This window comes from Guyanagaster necrorhizus (genome assembly GCF_019112545.1).
Source record: "Guyanagaster necrorhizus MCA 3950 unplaced genomic scaffold BT62scaffold_12, whole genome shotgun sequence".
Classification (NCBI taxonomy): Eukaryota; Fungi; Basidiomycota; class Agaricomycetes; order Agaricales; family Physalacriaceae; genus Guyanagaster; species Guyanagaster necrorhizus.
In genome coordinates this window covers 227982-249153 of record NW_025064891.1, presented here as the reverse complement: position 1 = coordinate 249153, position 21172 = coordinate 227982, and the positions used below count along the sequence as shown (strand labels likewise).

The following is a 21172-nucleotide window of genomic DNA, read 5'->3' as shown; positions in this document are numbered from 1 at the left end:
ACATAAATGGTGCATCCTCCTTACCGGAATTTTCTCTAATCGTGCGCCGCCTTCAAAAACCTCGTTTACCCTTCAATGGCCCTTCTCGGGCACCAAGTAATGATCGCGTCGTGTCTCTGCCAGAAACCTCCCCTCCAAGCAGGGTAGATCCTGGGGAATTGGGCGCTCGCATTGTATCTCTTCCTGAATGTTCCAAATCTTCTCTTCCCAAGGATGATTCCTTTTCCTCCGAATGTTTCGAAGCCTCGATCTCTACCGATAACTCTGGCATTCACCTTTTAGAAAATAGCTTACAACGCACTCGAACGCGTCGGCTTCGCTACTCTAGTCTTCCACGAACCCCTTCTCCCCCTTCTTCTCCTGAATCTATCATGATCATCGGGAACGATGTTCAAGTCCCCGTATCTTTTCTCCACAAGACCGAGTCACGGCCCGCCTTTGAAGAAAAAGGTTAGTTTTCATTTCTTGCAGTGTGTCATTATATACACTCACAACATCTGTCTAGGTTGGTTAACCTGGGCAAGTTCTCCCCCAAGACCGATACCTGCATTACACGGTCCGCTCTCATTGCCCTATGCTCGTTGCCCATCGTGAGTAGCTGGCAATGTTTCATTTGCGACGCTAACTGTGTATGCGTAGCGGTGCAGAAGGCACCATTATCGAGGGAGAGGATATGTCTCGAATGATCTGGGGACTTGGTACCGATGCGCCTCTTTCTAGTGATCCTCGGCGGCATCCGTCATGTGGCGGAGAAAGAAAGGCCGTCCATCTTCCTTCTGCTCTTACGCAATCACAGGGGCTTAAAACTACAGTCCTTCAACATACTACGCGACAAGAATCTCAGCCTTTGCCTATTCTGACTTTGGCTCCTGCAAAACATAGCATGTCTGTGTTGCAATCCCCGCAGGTAAATTCGACCTTTGTTCAAGAGAAACGCAATTTGGGCGTAAGCCATAGCAATTCAAGACACGAACGGCGCTCGAACTTTGAGTTAACAAAAGGAATGTCTTTCCCAGAGTCTCCTCAGGACTTTTCAGCTTCTGACGACCATCTCGTTGGGCTTGGAATTCACTGGTCGGAAAATTCAGTCGCAAAGGATACAAATCATCCATATAACTCTGCTTCCTCTCTCTCTCGTATTAGCCCGGTTCTTCCTCGGTCTGGCCCCCGCCTCTTTGTTGAATCTCGCACAAATCCGCAACTAACCTCCCAAGTCATTATTCCTACTGGACCTCGTATGTCTGCCATTGATATCGCCCATCAATACCGTATCAAGCAACTCCAAAATGCCCTACTTACTCCGCCTAATTTTTCCGAACTACAATGGTCTCCTTACTTCTCTGCGAGTTCTGATAAGATGCTTTACCACGAATATAACCCTCCTCCATTCGAAAGACCTGTCCTTAAAGCCAGGAACTCCGATACGGAGCTGCGGAGGTTTGTTGTCGAGCACATGAATAATCCCGATATCTTTATCGATGATCCTCCTGTTTTGCCTTTGCGTCCCTCTCGACCGACAATCCATATATATTCCTCGGATGCGCAAAGCTCTTGTGAGATGTCCCCTCCTCCTGGAACCCCTCTCAACAGCCCGCTACCACCAGCACCGTCTGTATATAATCCCAAGACCAGCCGCAGTACTTCGACGCCTCCTCCTACTTCGCCCGAATTCCAGCGTCGCTTCCGCACTATATCCCGACAGCCTCGCTCGATCCCTCTGGCGCGTCTTATTCAACGCCGACTTTCAGTAGTTCCAGAAGAAGACATAGAAGGTTTCCTAGAATCGACTGCGCCCATGTCTTCCACGCTGAGAGATCATAATCCCCAATCACCACCGATAGCGCACTTGCGTCGTACAATCGAGACCTTACCGAGCCCTCAGAAAGCCGGGAGATCAGGGCCTCATTCCAATCCGTTTGTTCTGGGTGTAAAGCCGCAATACACATCGGCATTGAACAATACGGCAGATTACCGAAAAAGCAGTAATATCCCTAAAGGTAGCAAGGAAAATGAGGCAGAGGAGACTCTGGTCAAAAAGGGAAGGGCCAAGAACAAGAAGTAATTAAACCATTCGTTCTCTCTTATTCGCTTTAATGTTTTCGATTATTGTTCATGCATCCATGAACCAGTCAAATGTAGCTTTACGTATTTTATAAGGAACGGAACTCAGTCAACCCAAATGTTTTGCCACTTTGTAATACACGACGATGATAGCCAAGTTTACGCTCGAACTTATTGTGACTCCAGATATCTAAGGCTTGACGAAAAGATCGGTAAACTGATCAACTGGGAGGTTCCAGAATGAAGCATGATCGCCGGTGACTATGTCCAAAATCCTATATTGATGTCAGCCAAAACAGTATCAAAAGCAGACTATAGGACTCACTTCTTCTGGTGCGCTGCGCCATAATGATGGGAGATATGCCTTTTAAATAATCGTAAACACGACGAAGCAGCAATAGAAGAGAAAGATTACCTGGTGAACTTATCAATCAGAAGGGGAGTACCCTCATCCCGACGCCTCTTGTGTCCGACGGGGTATTCAACCTCGACCTCATCCAATACAGTACCGTCGTTCAACTCGACAAGGAGAGCGTTGCCAATAGACCGCTTGGAAGGTTCATGATATTCGACACTGAAACGCTTATCTTCAACGCAGTAGATTTTGGCACGCAGTTCATCGATACGCGGGTCAGCGGCAGAGGCGTCAGTGCTAGAGTGATGTGGGTGAAAAAAGTCGTTTCATAGACAAGAAACACGCGTACTAGCTTTCCGAAATGAGTTCACCGAAAATCAGAGGATATGCCACCATGTAATTGATGGCGTGACTATGTTAGAGTCAGCATAGAACAGTATACTGTGATATAGACACTGACTCTCGGTCAGCAAAGTTGTCGAGTGGACCCTTCTTGTCAATGATCCTGATAGCAGCTTCCTGGGTTCGGATTCTTACGCTCTTGATGTCCGCTGCAGTCTTTCCTAGCTCTTTCAGTTTTGCGTGGACAATGTAAGCAGCCTCAACGGCAGTTTGAGCATGGAATTCGGCGGGATAGGAAATCTTGAAGAGGACGTTTTCCATTATGTAAGAAGAGAAGGGGATCTGGAATTCAAAAGGCTTGCCCTGTATGGAGAGTCAGATCTTTCGTATATCCAGTTAGACGGGGCATTACCTTGAATAGAACATCATAGAAACCCCACGTCTTGGCAGTGAGAACGGACGGGAGACCCTTCTCGCCCTTCTTGACGAGAAGAGCTAGGTTGACCGCACGGGAGCAGGCATCACCGGCAGCCCAGGATTTACGAGGTCCGGTATTAGGAGCATGGCGATAGGTACGAAGCGATTGACCATCAACCCAAGCCTGCGAGATAGCATCGATAGTCTGGTCACGATTGAGTCCAAGCATCTTGGACACCACGGCAGTGGAGGCGACTTTGACGAGCACAACATGGTCCAAGCCAACCCTGTTGAAGGAATTGAGGAGGGCAAGACCTCCCTGTATTTCGTGAGCCTTGATCATGCCCTCGAGTAGGTCCTTGACGGCAAAAGACTGTCCTTGGCGAGCGAGATGGTCAGCGACAGCAAGGATTGCACCAAGGTTGTCGGAGGGATGACCCCCTGGAAGATAACAGTCAGATGATAAGGGGTGGTTGTTATGCTACGTACATTCAGCAGCTAGGAAACAGTCGTTGAAATCGAGCCATCGAATAATGGTACCTATGTTGAAAGCCCCCCGGATGGGGTCTAACTGATAGTTGGTTCCGGGTATTTTGGTGCCTGTGCCGAACGCGGGTTTGAAGGGGGAGATGAAGAAAAACAAAAAGGGAAGAAACCTTACCATTAGGAACGACAGTGCCGTCGACAACGGGCCCAAGTAGCTTTGTGCACTCTGGGAACCTCAGCGCCTCGAGACCACAACCAATGGTGTCGATCAAACAAAGGGACGCGGTCTTCATTGCCAACCCCGTGGGGTCAATTTGAAAGTTGTGAACATAATCGGCGATATCTTGTAGGACCTTGTCGGGTTCAGGTCTGAGGGTAGACTCACCACCATGAGTAGCAGACATGTTTCTAGCGCAAATGGAGGGAGGAGCAAAAGAAGGACGCTTGGGGATATTGAGGGTAGATCCACTGACAGTGAGAGGGATTTTGCGAGGGCAATACCGCAGCAGAAATTGGCTGGAGACACGGTTGAGCATTTGGGGGCGTTTCCCGTGATGGTAGCAGGAAGAGCTGGGTTGCGCCAGACTCAGCCTTGAAATACGGTCAACTTGGCCTCCGGTAATAGCCGGAAGAGGGACGCGCTTGGGGCGGTCACGCGGTCATGATTTCATCGCCGGTGGATTGCCGAGGGACATATATCAGACGCCATCTCAATAATATCAGTGACTTGTCCTCCCGCCCCATCATGCCCGACGACGAATATACGGACGATCCCTCGGTCCTAGCTGCAAAGAAACGTCGCCTCCCCGGCGCATGTGATATATGTCGCAAGAAGAAAAGTATTTATCTTTGTCGTCTCTAAGGGCATTTCTGACACATCTTTTCCAGTCAAGTGTAGGCCTGGTATTCGCTTCATCTCAGTTCCAACCGCTTCATCCATGTCCCAGGTGATAGTGCGACCATGCCAAGCGGTCGCTGTTCAAATTGCATCGCATTCGACTCAAAGTGCATGCATACCGATCCTATCAAGGTAGACTTCTTCGGCATGCATGTCTATCCTGCTCAACTCATCCCTGCAGAAGCGTGGTCCCAAAACAAAGTATTCTTTTCCACAACGTTTATCATCCCGTGCTTGGTCTCATTTTCCTTCAAGCAGCTATGTAGAGGAACTTGAACAACGCGTCAACAAGCTCGAGGATATGTTGAGGGAGGTAAGCACTGTGCACCTGCGTTAATCATCTTCTGGCGTGTCTAACAAGTCCCAGCTCAAGCCGGAAGTTGTGATACAAGAGGATGATGCTTATTCTCCGGTTCAACTGCATAACAGTCCCTCATCACTGCAAGACAGCACGGGCGAGTCGTCAAGTCCTCGTCAACCATCTGAGCCCTCAGATAGCGCAGAAAGTGATCTTCCGCATATTGAGCTGCTGGAGCACTTGAAAAGGATGTCCCTGCACACCTTTGGCAACAGGTATTTTGGTCCTTCTAGCAGCTTTTCACTCGTCAAAAGCGCCATGTCCATAAAATCCGAGTTTATGGGTAAAGAAGCTTCTCTGTGTGTGTCAGACTATCGTCAGTATTTTGACCTCCAACCAGTGAGTACTCCTGTCGATTTTCAACACTGGTTAAAAACTACTGACGATGTCAGTGGGAGCGAGAAAGTGCAGAACGAGAAACACCTCATTATGTGTTCCCAGACGATGATCTAATAATTTTACTCGTTGATATATACTTCAAAACGATTAACCCTGTCCTTCCCATTCTGCACCGGCCTACGTTTGACAAGAATCTTGTCGAAGGTCTTCATCTGCGGGATCACAACTTTGGCGCTGCATTGCTACTCGTTCTTGCCATTGCTTCCAGATATTCCAACGATCCAAGAGTCTACTCGGATCCGAATGCAAAACTTTCATCCGGTTGGAAGTTCTTTGAACAGGTACGTATTGTGAAAAACGCCATATACGAGTCGCCGTCGTTGTACGAATTGCAATATTACGCTGCAAGTTTACTTTCCTTCGGGCCTTTGTATATCTATTGACTTCGGTATAAAGCTAGGGGTGATATATTCTCTTGGTACTTCGGTCCCTCAGTTCGGCTGGACTATGGTTGGAATAGGAATGCGTTTCGCAGTCGAGATAGGATTGCATAGACGTAAGCCGGAAGGGTACCAGCCGACCGTGGAGGATGAGCTGAAGAAAAGGGCATTTTGGTCCGTAAGCCTCTCCCATCGATAGCAAACACTGATAGGCGTTCATCAAACGGCAGGGCTCTGATTACGCTTGATAGGCTCATCAGTCTATTTCTCGGACGACCTTCCATAATACGAGATGAAGAGTGTGTCTACTCTATGATTGTATTTCCAGTGTTAACAATTTTCCTTGTAGTTTTGACCTGGAAACCCCAGTCGAATGTGACGACGAATACTGGGAGATCGAACCCAATGGAAGAGTTCATTTTCACCAGCCCCCAAACACGCCCTCGAAAATAACATATTTTTGTTTGCACCTCAAGTTGTGCGAGATTTTAGCGTTTGTGCTTAGGACGCTATATTCCATCAAAAAGTCTCGTGCAATGCTAGGGCTTACTGGCAAGGATTGGGAGCAACGCCTTGTCGCAGACTTGGATTCGTCCTTGAACGCATGGGTTGACTCGATCCCTGATCATCGTACGTCTGTGTGAATTATTTGTTACGGGATATGGAGTCGTTAATGCAACGTCCACATGCAGTCCGATGGGATCCGCACCGTAAAGATTCCACCTTCTTGTTCCAATCTGTGGCTTTGTACAGCATGTACTACATGCTGCAAATACAAATTCATCGACCCTTTCTGCATACAGACTCACCTCTGTCTTTCCCATCTCTCGCCATCTGCACGAATGCCGCTAGATCATGCAGCCACGTGGTCGAGGTCCACCGCGCTAAAACTGGTGCAGTTATACCGCATATTATAGTCGGTGGCTATAATCTATCAATCTTCGCGGACATCTGACGCTTGATCACAGATGGGAGCTTTCATTTCGGGAGTTGTTCTGTCTATGAACATCTGGAGTGGTAAACGCGCAGGGCTTTCCTTGAATCTACAAAAAGAGCTAGCTGATGTAGAGAACTGCAAGGCAACCTTGAAATACGCTTCTGAAAGGTATTGCTCACGCCATCAGCAATGAGCGAACTGACGTTTCTATAGGTGGAATATTGCTGGTCGTCTATGGTGAGATCCATCCGCTGCCCACATCACCTCCCCGTCGAGGTTTTTACGGAACCAAAGGGATATGCTCAATGGAATCTCAACGAATGCGTCATTTACGGAGGAAAGTGTCACGTCTAAGAAACGCGCGCGGGAGAATGATATTTCTGACTATTTAACCGGGCCTGCTCTCGCTGTTCGAGCGTGGGACTCGTACGAATCAATGCCAACGAGCTCGCGAGATGCACAAACGTCTGGTAAGTATATACGCTGCCTGTGACGGGATGTTAATAATGATTATCGTGAAGTTGATCAACACTACTTTGACGAAGATCTGACACAGTCTGCCAACCAAGTTGGAGCCATTGACGATCTATTAAATTTCCAGGCCTCCAGTCATCCGCAGACATCGTTTTCAGGGCCCTCTATGTACACAGACTTCGGGTTGTTAGAGGAGGTAGGAAACAATACCATCAACATGTGGACTGGCGCTCCGTCAGGATTCGAGTGAGTCTTAGTGTATTGTGGATGATTTTGTGATCTGAAATCATCTCTAGCTGGGCAGAATGGAATACATACATCACAAATTTGGAGCCTAATTACATGTAAATTATGACGCTGTACCGGTAAAAATTCATCTTCATAATATATACGAATCACCTTTGCCCGTTGGTTGTGACGCCATTGTTACTCCTGGAAGGCTTGTGCGGTCGAAGCATTGCCGTTGTTGCGGATTGAGCGGCGGTGTCGCCCATGCTACAACCGCAAAAAGAGGGCGGTTATGAGCCTGTGGACTCTTGGATACACAACATGATTGGGGGTGTCGTGAAGACGCCGGTTGAAGGCATAGTTTGAAATGGTGCGAGTATAGATTGTAATAATGGCGGTAGAAGGTACTGGTAAGGAGCGAAGGTGAGCGACTGTCTTTGCAGCCTATACTGAGCATGGGGCGAATAGCATTCTCCTATTAAGGACGCTTCGCGTCCAAAATTTCAAATCCCGATGGTGGGATATCGATGACGCAATGACTATTCTCATGCACGGACCATGATTGCTACTGCTAGGCTAGCTCGCAATCTCGAATTTCACTTTGGGCCATCTTCAGAGCCCATACCCATAGCAGATTTTGTCTCTTCTGATATTCCTCAGCATGCCTTTGTTAGTGAGACGGACACGGATGAGTTCAGGTGTGGTTTACGCGAATTTCTGGCCCTCGTCACTCAAGCATTTATTCAGTGTTAGCGACATTTGCGATGCGGTCAGCAAAGTCTGGGACAATCCAGAGTTATCTGCACACATCCTCAAGAAGCATTATGCCGTTGTAGATGCTTTATATGCTACCCAAAGCACTGCCAAAGCTCGCCGTAAAGCTCAGAACACTACCGACAGTGATAAGGAAGACTCGCCGCAAGTACTTGAGTTGAACAAGGCACTTCAGACTATACATCTCTCCAGCTACCCGTAAGACCGCCAATTTCAGTTCAATGTGACTCTTATTTGCTTTCAGTCTTTGTTCAGAAGCTTCTCTTTTCATAAGGCCGCCCAAGAATTCAGATCAGAACGCCCTTGCCAAACTTGTTCGTGTGATACCTCGTACAATACACAGTTGATAACCAATATTCATTCCAGAAATCCTCCGACCCGAACGATGGCCCTTCCTTGCCGGATAGCACGAGATGCGCACTTGTTATTGTCACAATATACACTAAAGGATCCAGTACTACCATGCGGACATCGCAGCACGCACTTCTCTCTTCACAGACTTTGGGAGATATCGTAGAGACGATGCCTTGTGTGTCAAACGACCTTTCCAAGGAAAGAGTGTCGCATAGACAGGTCACCAGAGACCAGATTCCTCAAGACGTCAAAGCAAGTTCTGGCTCTGTGGTATGCATCGAAGATGTTCTCTATGGTGATGGTATGAATGAAACTGATTGTGCCGAGTACGTCCTTCCCGTCCATTTATCAGCATGATGACCTACGTCGTTGCGTCCTAGCAAAATGCTCCAGTATCTCGCAACGTATTCAATGAAACTGCGCACAGTGACCAAGGCGCCGGAGTCGCTGCATAACATCATCCTCAGCTCTCTCTCCCTTCGGATCAACGAACCATATTGGATTTTGCATCAAGGAAATTGCGAACACTTTTTCGTAGTCGATCAAATCAGGCATGCTTTCGTTCTGTTTCCCCATCCCATATCTGACACACATATAGACTGAAAAACCTCTCAGACTCATCATCTAGGTACCCTTTCACTCTGCAATTGACGCCAATCTCCCTAGATTTGTGTCGGGCATGTTACAGAATACCTGCAATTTGGTCTATTGTAGGTGATCTGCGATTGGGTGAGAGTCCGTGTATTTTATGTGGAATTTGCTGGGAGAGCATGGGAGAGCCAGATGATGGCGTTGTAGTGATACCTTTTTCCCAAGTATGAATTACGTTGGTAGGAATGGCGGTCCGAATCGTTGTTTGTATCTGTAATATATAGGAAATGCCATTGCTGGTCCCGACCATGACTGTTGCTTCATCATCTAATACCCAAGCATTGGATACTTTGTCCGAGTACGACGATGTCATCTCATGGATCAACGATACGCTACCAACGTCCGAAGACAGAGAACAAGACACCGTCGAGCTCTCTGAACTCGACCAACACATTACGCAGCTCCTGGCATCTCTCGACATTTCTTCGGAAGACACGTCATCCCAGCTGGAGAGAACCGTTCGTGATGTCTCTCGCGCCGTACCCAGACTCACCTACGACCTTCATTTCATGAAAGACGGTGCTCTCACCCTCCAAAACGGGCTCGTTCGTGTTCGCTCTCGAGCAAAGGCTGCAGTTCCTCTGTCTACTCAGGAGGCCCTCAATAAGCTCCACTTTTTAGATACCATAAAAAACCACATGGAGTTGGCGCGTGAGGTCCTGCGGGAGGCGGAGAGCTGGAGCACCCTAGAAATCGAAGTCACATCCCTTCTTTCAGACCACAATTACGCCAAAGCTGCTGCTCGCCTCTCTGAGGCCAGCCGCAGCATGGTCGTCTTTCAAAATACTCCAGAATATGATCCTCGTCGTGCTCTTATGGTCAATCTGCAGAACCAGCTGGAAGCGTCCCTCAGTTCTGCCTTGGTGGCCGCGATTAACGTTCACGACCTAGCAGCGTGCAAGAGCTACTTCTCCATCTTTTCAGATATTCAACGCGAACATGAATTTCGCAACTATTACAATGGTTCTTGCAGGGCAGAAGTGGTGGCGCTCTGGCAGAATGCACAGTTGTTGGATTGCGATGGGGAGGGTACACTGACGTTCGTCGAATTCCTTCCTAAATTCTACGAACAGTTTCTCTCTCTCCTCAATCTCGAACGCGCCTCTATGTCATTCATTTTCCCTGATCCAGCTGTTTCTCTCTCAGCACTTACCTCCTCAGTCCTGTCTGCTCTCCAGCCCACGTTTTCTCAACGGCTTACCTCATTACTCAGCCATTACGGCGATTCTGTTCTCAAAACTCTCATTTCTCTATTCAAAATGACGGAGGATTTCGCTGCTGCTGCAGAGAAAGTAACGGAGAAGATCAAGCACTCTGCAATTTCCATAGAAACTTCCGAGTCACCGACATCCCCCCCTCTGGCCCACAAGCGCCGACGTTCAATGCGGATGTCCATGTCTTGGCGCAACACCCCAACTCGCTCTCCTTCTACCACACAGAACATTACCAAGCTTTGTAACCTCCTTGAGTGGGAGCAAGAGCTCTTCCAGCCTTTCCTCGATTTTCAGGTTGAATATGCCTCCCTCGAGAGGCGTTTCCTCGATGACAATCTTCGTCACATTACCAAGAACGACAGCGTGCGCGATGATGCGGATCCGGATGGCGCACGTCTTCTGCGAGAACGAGCCGTAGACGTGTTTGGTGCCGCTGAGGAAGGTGTCACACGCTGTGTATCTTTCACACATGGATATGGTGCAATGGGGCTTGTCCAAGCTTTGGACGGCTTCTTCAAGTCTTTCGTTGATATGCAGACCAACGATCTGCGTAAAACATCTTCTTCCTCTTTTTCTACACCCACTTCTACCGAAGAAGGCCTATCTGGGCTAGATTATACACCACAGGATTGGGCCGAGTTCCAACACTACCTTCACCTTCTATCTTCCGCTCGAAGCGTCTTTGAGCGACTACTGTCTTTTGAGAATAAGCTTCGAGCCAGCCTCATTCAGGTATCCACTACCCTTCGCCTATCACGCGAAGATCCGACTATATCTAGCTCAAACCGGAGTCAACTATTGTCACAGTCGACTCTTCATTCTCCCGATCTTCATACCCTTCTGGAGTCTCGCCCCACTGATCCTCTTTTGGTCGAAGCACGCGCAGCAGTGTATCTATTCGCCAGAACGTGTCAAGAATGTCTTCAGCATACTATTCTCTCGCCGCTCATGAAGCCTTTGTCCGGGTATGCGTCTCTCCCTCTGTGGAGTGCGCCCGGAGACGGCAAGTCACAAAGAGTCAATGAACTCCAAGTTCCATCTTTCTCTTTGTCGCCCAGCGAGACAGTGCAACGTGTTGCGGACAACTTACTCAATCTTCCCCAATTATTCGAGGTGTACGTTGATGATGATGCTCTTTCCTTCTCTTTGCACACACTCCCGCATATTGACGAACCCGAGATACCTTTGGAACCTCAGCCGGTGTACGTAGGGCATGCACGGCGCCAGAGTATATCTAGGCCCTTAGCACAAGGGCCGAGTCCAGAGCTGGTGTCGTCTGCATGGCTATCGTCACTGAGTCGGACGCTGCTGACTCATCTGACGAAGGAGGTTCTCCCTCGCATTCTAACGCTCTCACAAGTGGGTTCTGCGCAACTAAGTTCCGATTTGGGATACCTTTCCAATATTGTACGAGCAATCAACATCGAGTTTGATGATCTCGAGCGGTGGCGCACATGTATCGACTCGGAGGATGGTGGGGCAATCCGGGACACAGTGTGGAAGGAAGTGAACAGAATGCGTGGAGTACAGAAGGCATGACACGGACACGTACGTTTAACCAATCCTTTTGGCCAGGCTATTCGCATCTCACCGTGCTGTTTCTTAAGGCACTTTTTCTGATTTTCCCAGATCTCGTCTGATCAGCGACGAGAGAGCTACGTTGCTGTAATGCATCAATCACCATGGAAGACAGTAATATTCAAAGCAAAACTGAATCTCCTTCCCGTCCTTGTCAATGGTCACCACGGTGGAAATCGATAAGAAATGACATGCAATTTCGCGTACAAGATATTGAGAAATCCCGCTCATGCTTTCCTCTCAGTTTGAATATGCGGCAATGGCAGTGTCAAATCCATTCCCGATCGTCGTTTTGATCTCATCAGCTTGGTCTACGAGGTCAGCCTGTCAAGAAGAAGGCCGTCAAAACTGCTAAGTGACAGCTTAACAACAGTTTCTCATACAGGGGATTTGGCAATCAATGCATCTGAAAAGGCCCCGGTCGCGGAGTTGAGGCCCTGGAGGTCTTGGAGTACCAAAGCAGGGATTCCACCAATAGGAAGAGCTGTCGGCCCAAGTACAGCTATCAGTACATGACCCAACACTTTGAAACCCTGACAAATCAGCGAACCTTCAAAGGCAGGCTCTTTCGCAACGATAGCAGTAAGAGCATCTAGAATGGTGGGCTCGAAGGCTTCAACGGACGCGAGGATGGTAGCGCCGTCGTCTTCACTAAAAGCGTCAGTTGCCTGCAGTAAAGATTAGTCGATTTCCCCGAATGTCAACACCAGGACATACAGTAGTGTCAGTAGTCGCGGTTTGAAGAGTGCTAATCAATGTAGTTGCGCTGCTGTGGATGGCCTTGAAGATAAAAATGTTAGGGGAGTTCGATATCATAGGAAATGTCTTACGAGTGCCGCGAGCAGACTTCCGCCAGTAGCCGGAAAGGCATTGATGGAACTGTCGAGTGCGTCGACTTGGGTTACAATGTCGGCAATGTCAGCCTCGACTTGTGCAACAGTGCGCTTTGTAGGAATTGCGGAGGTCGCAGTAACGACAGAAAGGAGAAGAAACAACCCAGTGGGAATTTGGACCATTGTGAATACGTTTGCTGCTTATGCGGAACAATTTGTATCACTTTATAGTCGAGAGACATACAGGCCGGGCTTCACGTTCGCGAATCGTGAAATCAGCTGTGAAAGACAATGAGCCCCCATGACTATTCGCTTCAGAAGTGGCTTGTTGCTAAGGAATCACAGATACTACATGGGACCAAAAGTTGAGCTCATGAGACCCAGTTGAAAGAACAGTAGAAACTGAAGAAGAGATGGTTCCATGTGTGCTACAAGCATTTTTCTCATGAGCAATAGGCTGTCAGCGGGATGAACGAGTGCACATGGTATGCTAAGCACAAGTAGCAATGAGGATGTCGCGCAAAAATATGTGCTTCTTCCTCAAATTTGTCTCATGTAGGTAACAATAGGCTTGTAGGCTCCGGCGAACTGAAGGTCACGATGGCAAAATTGGAAGAAAAGAAATTGCACCATTAGCGACCACATGCATGAACGCTTGCAAAGATCCACACAGTACAGCAGACCGAGTCTATATCATAGCTCCACATGTTTTCGAGGGCAGATCGAAAGGGTTGCGATTGAAAAACGGACGATCATATTACATACTTACCAGTATAGCTATACAGATTCCACCGTCATTGCTAAAACATAACTGTGGGGGCTAGCAGCAATGCAAGAAGGTACGTGTGGGAAGTGAGTTTTTGTTCTGGTCAATGTCCTTAAGTAGACTCCACCGTCCTGACGGAAGTGACGGCCGAGTCTGGAGTTGAGAAGAAAATGTCAAGAGTTCTCCACTCCACTGGGCAAAGAAAAGCCCGAACTGCGATGTCGTAGCTCAGCCGTGAGCATATACAGATTGGTTTGTGCAGTACTCTCGAAGCAGGAATTGTAGCTTATGCTTACGACGAGGATGAGAGCAAAATCAGGAGCTTGATCAAAACACAAGCATATCCCAGGAAGTCAGTAACAGTGGTAGAGACTGGGACGCATCCTGCAAGTGACCGAAAGGAATGCGATAGGTAAACGTGTGAGTTCCAATTATGTCAGGCTAAAGAGGTAGAACATTGACAACTTCCTTTTAAGTAAAGCTTTTACGTAAATTCCACGTGGCACCGGTCTATCATCGAATTGCCTCGAGGCAACCTTTAGAATGGCAAATTTTGTTCATTACACTCGTGGCGGTCGATGGTGAACGCCTGTAATGACAGTCTCGACGGCCCCTGCTCTCCTTCTTGGTATAGGTGCTCGCATTCTGCTGGATCAATTCACGCGCTCGAATGAGCCATCGTTGCAGGCCTCTTTTTTGGTGGGAGTTTGGCAGGGCGTTGCACTTTGGTACGCCTACAAGCAGCACAACCTCGGCATTCCGGTCGCTTTCGGCATTGCTGCAAAGGTCTATGTCGAATTTTCGTTCACCCAGGATGCTACGAAGCCCATCGTTACCCTCGCCGGTGTCGCTCTTGGAGTCATCTGCACAGAATTCTTGGCAGGAGTCTTTGACAAGCCAAAGGAAAAACGTAGCAAGAAAACTCATTCTACACTTGCTAATGGCCACACGACCCAGGACCGTGACCGGGAGCGTACTTCACGTCACCGTCGCAGAACCACCGAACGAGAACCTCAACGCCATCATACATCCAGACATACCACGTCCGACATTACTTCAGTTGATTCGAATTCAGAAATGATCGGTCCCAGAGGCTCAATGAGTCCGTTGGATCGCGAAGTGGTGGCGTTACGCACTCGAGCTTCTCTGGCTGACAGTGAACGCCGCCGTTTTAAGGAGGAAAAGAAATGGGCCATTGAGCAGGGTAACACTGCTCTTGCGTCACAGCTCAGCTGGCAAATAAAGCGTTATTCTACGCTTATGAAGAGTTTTCATCGCGAGGCTGATACGAAGATAATAGAGGGTGCGCATTTTTTTGTTTGAAATATTTTCATGGCTGATAAGATGTCTAGCGTCTCTGACCCGTGCTCGTTTGCAAACGATAGACGAACAAGAACCCCATGTCTCGACATCCGAAAGGCTTCCGCGTCGGGAAAGTGGAAAACCAGAGCCGCCCATTGTCAGTGTTGACATAGCACAATCGAAATCCGGTATTCGTGTGAATGTGCGATGATAGGTGGGTTATGTCACACCAAAACTACAGAGCTGTTACCCATGCCATCCTTAGCTCTCAAGATCACAGTATCTGTGGCGGACTTTACATCAGAGCAAGTCACTGTATGGGCTTTTGTACAATTTAGCCCCGATCCTTTACCAACCGTCCGACTCAACTCCCGAGTCCTCGTCATTCTTCATGACACGAGAGGTGGTTTCCGGGGAACCAGAAATTCTACAATGGATAGTACAAGGATGCAGGAGGACAGCGCAGGGAATATATATGATAGGTGTAGGGTGGATCGAAGAGACGAAAGAGGGTAACATACAGACATGACGTTATCGATGAGATTTACCATTAGTCCTAGAGGCGCTGGAGCCATTCACTTTCGATACAGTATTACTTGTTCGAGGCTTCTTGGAAGAACTTGATTCTGACCCCGCTCTAGGCGCACCCTCCTTCATGACCATCTTCGCATGTATTTCTTCCAATTTCGACGCCTTGACTTTCTTGGGCCAGAAAAGTGTCACGAATCTAAGGGAACGGTTTGCTTCGTCAAAGAAATGGATGGACACTGAACTCACGTCCACAGATGCCGTCGCCACCGCTCTCGGTCCTCGCCAGCAGCATCTTTGTTGTTCAAGACGGTCTCAATTCGACGTCCAATGGCAGCAAGGGAGTCTTTCAGTATCGCAACTTTGTTGTCGCGAGGCATGTCCTCTCCAGACAATTTGAGCTGTTTCTGGAGCAGTGTTAAGATTGTTGCACGTTATCCAAGTAAAGCCACTCACCAGCTGCTTCTTAACCGGCCGTAATTCTTCTTTGGTTGCAGCTTCGTCCATGGATGGACTAACATATCTTAATTTAGTCGAGACTATGATCAATAGGTGAACAACTGACCATTCATCTGAGGACTCTGAATCCGTGAAAGTTGGGGTTGGACGGCGTTTGCGTTTCCTGGAGCTGTTATCATCGACCGATGCAACAGCCTCGCTTTCTGCACGACGTTTGAGGCCATGGGATGTCGAAGCTATCGGTGGAGGGGACGCTGATGATTTGACTTTTGTGCGTATAGAGCTCTCATAGGAACGTAATTTCTCGTCGTGTTCTCGAAGAATGCCGAGTAGATAGTCACCGCGCCGTACAAGATGAATTGCATTTGGGATCGGGCGGCTCGCAGCGTCTTCACCTTTCTTGCCCTCTTCAAGAAAGAATTTGCCGTCAAGACCCAATTTCTCATCCTTGGCCATCGTTTCCCAATTCCCAAAACCGTACAGGTATGCGCCGACGAGAAGCATTGAATCATCTTGGGGACCCCACCGACCAGACCAATTTAGCGTCGGTCTAATATTGTCAACTGGTATTGACCACTTATAAGGGTCTGGAAGCTCTGAAAGAATGTCGTAGAGAGTCCGTAGATCACGATGTCGAGAGAGAACAGTTTCGGCGTTGATGTTACCTACGCCGCGACAAGTCACCAAAACCGCTTTACTCTTCTGAGCGTTAGTCAACGTTTCGCCGGCATCTATTCGGTGGCGCTTCTGCTCTTCACTGTCTTTGACAGCTTGCGAGCAGATAGCGATGATATCATCAGCAACGTCTAGCATCATCCCCTTGTTCTTGTCTGCAAGCTTTGCTTCGGTAACCTAAGGATACTCGTTGAGGATAAGCAAACTTTAAAGAACACCAACTCACTATAACATCGTATCGCTGCCGTATATCTCCCCATCGTTGCAAACTCCTAATCAACACTCGTACGTCTCTTTCCTTCAACTCCATCGCCTTCTGACTGGCTGACTTCCGCGTCGGTCCTGGATTTTTGGGCTTCTTAGGCGCCGAAGTAGTAGGAGGGTGATCTACATCCATGCCCTCGTAGGACACTTGGGCATGAGTACGCTTTCGATCCCGAGATTCCTCGGCTGCAAGTTCCTCAGCCTTACGGCTATCCTCCTCCTTCTCGAATTTCTGCCGTTCATCCAGAGGTATAATATCCTCCCAATTCATGTCGTTCTTCACATCGCTCACAGCTGCAAATTGTGACAGGAATCCTTCACCACCAAGGGATGTTCCTCCGTCACCGCCATCCATCGTTTCGTGGTCCTCTGCACGATTCAGTATATCATCGAGGTCCATCTCATCGAGTTTTTGACTTTGCTGAGAGTCATCTTTGTCAAACCTATGCGCTTTATGAGAAATAAGCAATCGAAAGGAAGCAGTACCGCACATTTTTTGGGCCCCGTATTTTAGTACCGCCGTCAGTTCGTCCTTGCTCAAATTTTCTGGTTTCGACGAATCCCGTAACTGATTGGCCTTGGAGCTGAGATGCGCTTGACTAGTGTCCATCTGGTTGATTACTGAGAGGAAATTGAGGTCTGATCTCTTAGAAAGTTGTAGTGTCTTACTAGCGTATTCAAGAACCATTTTCTTCTTGGCACGTTCCAATACATCTTCTTCCATAGTGTCCTTACTGACGAAACGATAGACACTAACGTGCGATTTCTGTCCAATTCGATGTGCACGAGCCATTGCCTGAAGGTCATTCTGAGGATTCCAGTCGCTCTATATCAAGGTAGGAATTCTGAGGAAGGCATGGTATAATGGGATACTCACATCGAATATGACAACAGTATCTGCGGTCTCCAAGTTAATTCCCAGCCCACCGGCACGGGTTGACAGTAGGAAAGCGAAATCCGGAGAACCGGGGGCGTTAAAGTGATCAATCGACTTCTTCCGAGCTTCAGAAGACACCATTCCATCTAGGCGCTGATGAAGATAGCCCCGGAGACTCATATAATCGCTCAGGATATCCAGCATTCTGACCATCTGGCTAAAAATCAATACTCGATGTCCGTCTTGCCGGAGACGGGCGAGAAGTTTGTCCAGCAGCACCATCTTGCCGCTGTTCATGACAAGACCTTTCAGAGTCTCTTCGTCGTTATCTGTACGAACTTCTGCTCCGTCGAACAGATAAGGATGATTGGCTGCTTTCTTGAGCTCCATGGCTGGCGCGATAAAATAAGCACAATGTCTGTGAGAAAGTACGGCTGGAAGCACCTATGTTTAACAGACTGATGTTGTTGTTTCCATTGGCACTTTTAACCAGGCCTTGGAAGTTCTATGACAAACATTAGGAACATAGGTATGAAAGAGCCAAGAAACTGTAACCTTCGTCAAGATGTTCTTGTAGAAATGCGTTTGGAGGGCACTCATTTCCACTCGCAAGATGCGTTCACTTTTGGACGGGAGAGACTTCAGGACATCTCGTTTTAATCTTCTCAGCATAAAAGACTCTAGCTGCTTATGTAGCTCCTGAATCCTTGACTCGTGGTCCACATCGTTTAGGTCAAACTCATCACTTAGAGCGACTGCGTCCACGAAAATCAGGGAATGTATGAGACATGAATGAAACGGGACCCACATTTTTCAGGCATTAAAAAGTGCATCAAGGCCATGAGTTCTGAGATGCCGGTGAGAGGCGAATATGAGAGCAACGAATGACGAACCTTTAACATTGTTTTGCAAAGGAGTGCCCGTGATAAGCAGTTTCGATGCTGCCGAAAAAGCTTGGAGGGACTCATACAACAAACTGGCCGAATTCTTTAAACGATGCGCCTGAGAACAAAAGTAAGCGTGGTGAATTAACGGGTAATTCTAGTAATAAAAGTACCTCATCAACAACGAGCGCCTGCCACTTGATCTCGCCCAACTGCTTGACATCCTTCAATGTCAACTCATAGGTCGTCAGTAACACATTCATCTTGAGACGTTTATTTGATGTTCCGAACTCATAGGTGCGAATAACTTCGCGAGCGGTGGTATTTCCAATGTATGTGATGACATTGATATCCGGCGCCCATAGAGAAAACTGCATTTGCCAAGCAGTGATAGTCGACAGTGGAACAACCACAAGAAATGGACCATACTGGTGCATTTCATGAAAAAGGTAGGAGAGAAATGAGACGGACTGCACAGTCTAGAGGGAACTGCTGAGCAGTTTATAAAATACAGAGGCCAGCACCGTACCTTTCCCAGCCCCATTTCATCAGCAAGGATACCATTCTGCCCTTGGCTCCAAAGATAGGCGAGCCAATTAAGGCCAGTCAGCTGGAAGTCCTTCAACTCACAGCCCGTCTCTGATATATAGTCCGGAGACTTGTCCATTGGTTGGAAGGTAGGGCGACCGTTTCTCGCATATGAAACGCTCTTGTACGGGAATTTAGCTTCCGCTTCGCGATGCCGATAGTCTTCGATCTGCTCTTTGGCAATGGGGTTGACATCTTTCTGTAGCTCCCAGGTGCAAGAGCTATAGTTGAGGTTGGTCCACTTGCAAAAGTACTCCACCTCGCCTTCTGCACCTTCGCGATGGGTAATGATTCGTTCAACGGTGCGGAAAGTTTCTAGATCTTCTTTCTCCCGCTCTTTCTCTAACAAGAGTGCTTCCTGTGTTTGAATCAGAGATCAAAGATCTGAGTGTGATATGTCAAAGCGGGCTACCTGATCTTCACTAGTTAATCCTGGCGCCAGTAGTCGGGCTTGCCATAACTTGTAACCCTTGATATAATTATCGACCCGCTTGAGACCCTTGAAACGCTTCAAAAATTCATACGTCTCATCAGTATTGTGTAAATGTGAAAAGTTTTTCCATTTGATATGGAAGCGCTAAGTCGAAAAATTAGTCATGGTCGAGAAACTGTTATCCTGGCTAACATACAATGTTGTCAAACCATAGATCCTCGGTGTCATTTTCTCGGCCTTCATCGCGACAGTGGTTCAGAACAAGTTCTATCTCGTCCTCTTCCTGATATTGGACATTGTTGTTTGCATAGTAGCCGTTGTCGTGGTCTTCCTCGTCAAACTTTTCAAAGTCTTGTACGTCGTCGACATAATTTGGGACCTTGTTACCACGACTGGAAACGCGCACTTCATCGGCAGATGAGCGCGACTTTCTCTTCTTCTTGGAACGAACACCGTAATCAGAACCAGAATCGGAAGGCGACGTGTGGCGAGCAGGGACTAACGGAAATTAATGGGATAGCAAACAGAGGGTGCAAGACATACTACGGGGTTTTGTGGCGGCAGGAGCGGATGGACGTTTCTTTTTTCGCGGTACTTTCTTCTTCGCGTATTCCTCATCGGCATAGGTGCCGTCGTCGTCGTCGTCGTCTTCTTCCTCTTCCTCTTCTACCTCATCTTCGTAGCCCTATAAGACAAAGAGTAGTTGAGAAGGTGGTAGGCAAAAAGAATGAGAGCGACGAACGGAATCCCCATCACGCTGAGGAGAAAGGGGCCGTAAGCGGCTGCAATGACGATGCACAAGTGGAAAGAAGACATACAGGGCGAGCATAGAGGCTAGGGACATGGGGGACAGTGTCGGCTACAAGATGCATGGCGGTTACCTCGTCGTCAGAATCGGCGTCAGCGTCGGCATCAGCGTCGTGGAGGCGAGAATGGTCGTCCGAGTCGACACGCATGTCGTCGCTGTCGTAGTCGATATGGAGGGCGGACATGGGGGAGGGAGGGTGATGGTGATGGGAAATGACGAAGAGGGAGCTGACCTGGGCGTCAGGCATCGCCAACGAATGGTTTTCGCACGCATCGATGGTAGCGACGCCGTGGTCACGGTCTCGGCCGTCCCCGGAAGCCCTGTCGACGATGTGGCTCCTTTGATGCCCAATTCGTCCGCTGAGCTCGAAATGATGTTACTCTTTGTTGTCCTCCCCTGTATTTCTATATTTCTCCTCTCTTTCTGTTTGCATGGTTGGAAATAATACTGCTACTCTGTACATACTGTGTATTCTAACAGTTCTACTACTCGTTCGACAAGATGTCTTCGCTGCCTTCATCAGATCACACCTTATCAGTACTCCAGATGTGGTTACCGTCTGCGGAAATTGTCTCATTTGGCGCCGTGATTCACCCCGTCCAGCCTATAGGATTCAGCCTGTTCTGCCGAAATAATTGTTCGAGTTCATCGTCGCCGTCGATGCCGACTTTGGTGTCTGTCTGCCCCAAATGTAACCGTCAGTCAGCAGGCCAGGGACCCTTCACCCTGTCTTCCATCCGCCACTCCGTTCAATCCGCACTCTGCACCACTGGCCGCCGTGCAATGAGCGATCCAGCGATGCTTCCGTCCCCTCAACCTAAATTTCACTCTTCTACTCCTGGGTCTATC

The 21172-nt window shown here is 48.3% G+C and overlaps 7 protein-coding genes across 7 annotated transcripts; 4 read left to right on the top strand and 3 right to left on the bottom strand.

Moving 5' to 3' along the window:
* Positions 1-1934: 1934 nt before the first annotated feature.
* BT62DRAFT_931745 (2-methylcitrate dehydratase) lies at positions 1935-3975 on the bottom strand. Its single transcript, XM_043186192.1, has 8 exons — positions 3837-3975; positions 3665-3775; positions 3171-3616; positions 2877-3121; positions 2766-2828; positions 2477-2713; positions 2387-2425; positions 1935-2336 (listed from the first exon to the last, which is right to left on the bottom strand). The coding sequence occupies exons 1-8, from the start codon at positions 3952-3954 to the stop codon at positions 2252-2254; spliced, it is 1344 nt and encodes a 447-aa protein (XP_043039796.1). The 5' UTR covers positions 3955-3975; the 3' UTR covers positions 1935-2251.
* A 397-nt stretch (positions 3976-4372) lies between these two features.
* Positions 4373-7513, top strand: BT62DRAFT_931742 (uncharacterized protein). Its single transcript, XM_043186191.1, has 16 exons — positions 4373-4500; positions 4550-4555; positions 4609-4691; positions 4741-4760; positions 4815-4872; positions 4927-5256; positions 5310-5660; positions 5713-5870; positions 5927-5995; positions 6046-6326; positions 6389-6612; positions 6665-6801; positions 6847-6870; positions 6928-7103; positions 7155-7353; positions 7404-7513. The coding sequence occupies exons 1-16, from the start codon at positions 4407-4409 to the stop codon at positions 7453-7455; spliced, it is 2262 nt and encodes a 753-aa protein (XP_043039795.1). The 5' UTR covers positions 4373-4406; the 3' UTR covers positions 7456-7513.
* Positions 7514-7874: 361 nt separating this feature from the next.
* On the top strand, positions 7875-9362 carry BT62DRAFT_993962 (uncharacterized protein). Its single transcript, XM_043190443.1, has 6 exons — positions 7875-8033; positions 8083-8307; positions 8354-8423; positions 8476-8789; positions 8844-9014; positions 9062-9362. Exons 1-6 carry the CDS (start codon positions 7894-7896, stop codon positions 9282-9284), a joined length of 1143 nt encoding a protein of 380 aa, XP_043039794.1. The 5' UTR covers positions 7875-7893; the 3' UTR covers positions 9285-9362.
* On the top strand, positions 9300-12089 carry BT62DRAFT_980594 (uncharacterized protein; the record flags this gene model as incomplete). The annotated part of the gene is made up of 3 exons (XM_043189527.1): positions 9300-9317; positions 9339-11822; positions 11958-12089. The coding sequence occupies 3 exons, from the start codon at positions 9300-9302 to the stop codon at positions 12087-12089; spliced, it is 2634 nt and encodes an 877-aa protein (XP_043039793.1).
* A 57-nt stretch (positions 12090-12146) lies between these two features.
* On the bottom strand, positions 12147-12965 carry BT62DRAFT_1075879 (hydrophobic surface binding protein; the record flags this gene model as incomplete). Its single annotated transcript, XM_043179161.1, has 5 exons — positions 12737-12965; positions 12624-12686; positions 12457-12574; positions 12290-12390; positions 12147-12230 (listed from the first exon to the last, which is right to left on the bottom strand). The coding sequence occupies exons 1-5, from the start codon at positions 12920-12922 to the stop codon at positions 12147-12149; spliced, it is 552 nt and encodes a 183-aa protein (XP_043039792.1). The 5' UTR covers positions 12923-12965.
* Positions 12966-14019: 1054 nt separating this feature from the next.
* BT62DRAFT_931740 (uncharacterized protein) lies at positions 14020-15517 on the top strand. The gene is made up of 3 exons (XM_043186190.1): positions 14020-14808; positions 14858-15021; positions 15073-15517. The coding sequence occupies exons 1-2, from the start codon at positions 14100-14102 to the stop codon at positions 15016-15018; spliced, it is 870 nt and encodes a 289-aa protein (XP_043039791.1). The 5' UTR covers positions 14020-14099; the 3' UTR covers positions 15019-15021; positions 15073-15517.
* On the bottom strand, positions 15339-20655 carry BT62DRAFT_1021007 (uncharacterized protein; the record flags this gene model as incomplete). The annotated part of the gene is made up of 20 exons (XM_043178270.1): positions 20397-20655; positions 20334-20349; positions 20258-20272; positions 20059-20200; positions 19712-20013; positions 19495-19659; positions 19024-19440; positions 18668-18973; positions 18504-18612; positions 18419-18457; positions 18166-18365; positions 18055-18115; positions 17611-18002; positions 17403-17559; positions 17225-17354; positions 16696-17176; positions 15901-16646; positions 15792-15849; positions 15585-15742; positions 15339-15534 (listed from the first exon to the last, which is right to left on the bottom strand). Exons 1-20 carry the CDS (start codon positions 20594-20596, stop codon positions 15339-15341), a joined length of 4290 nt encoding a protein of 1429 aa, XP_043039790.1. The 5' UTR covers positions 20597-20655.
* Between the last annotated feature and the right edge of the window lie 517 nt (positions 20656-21172).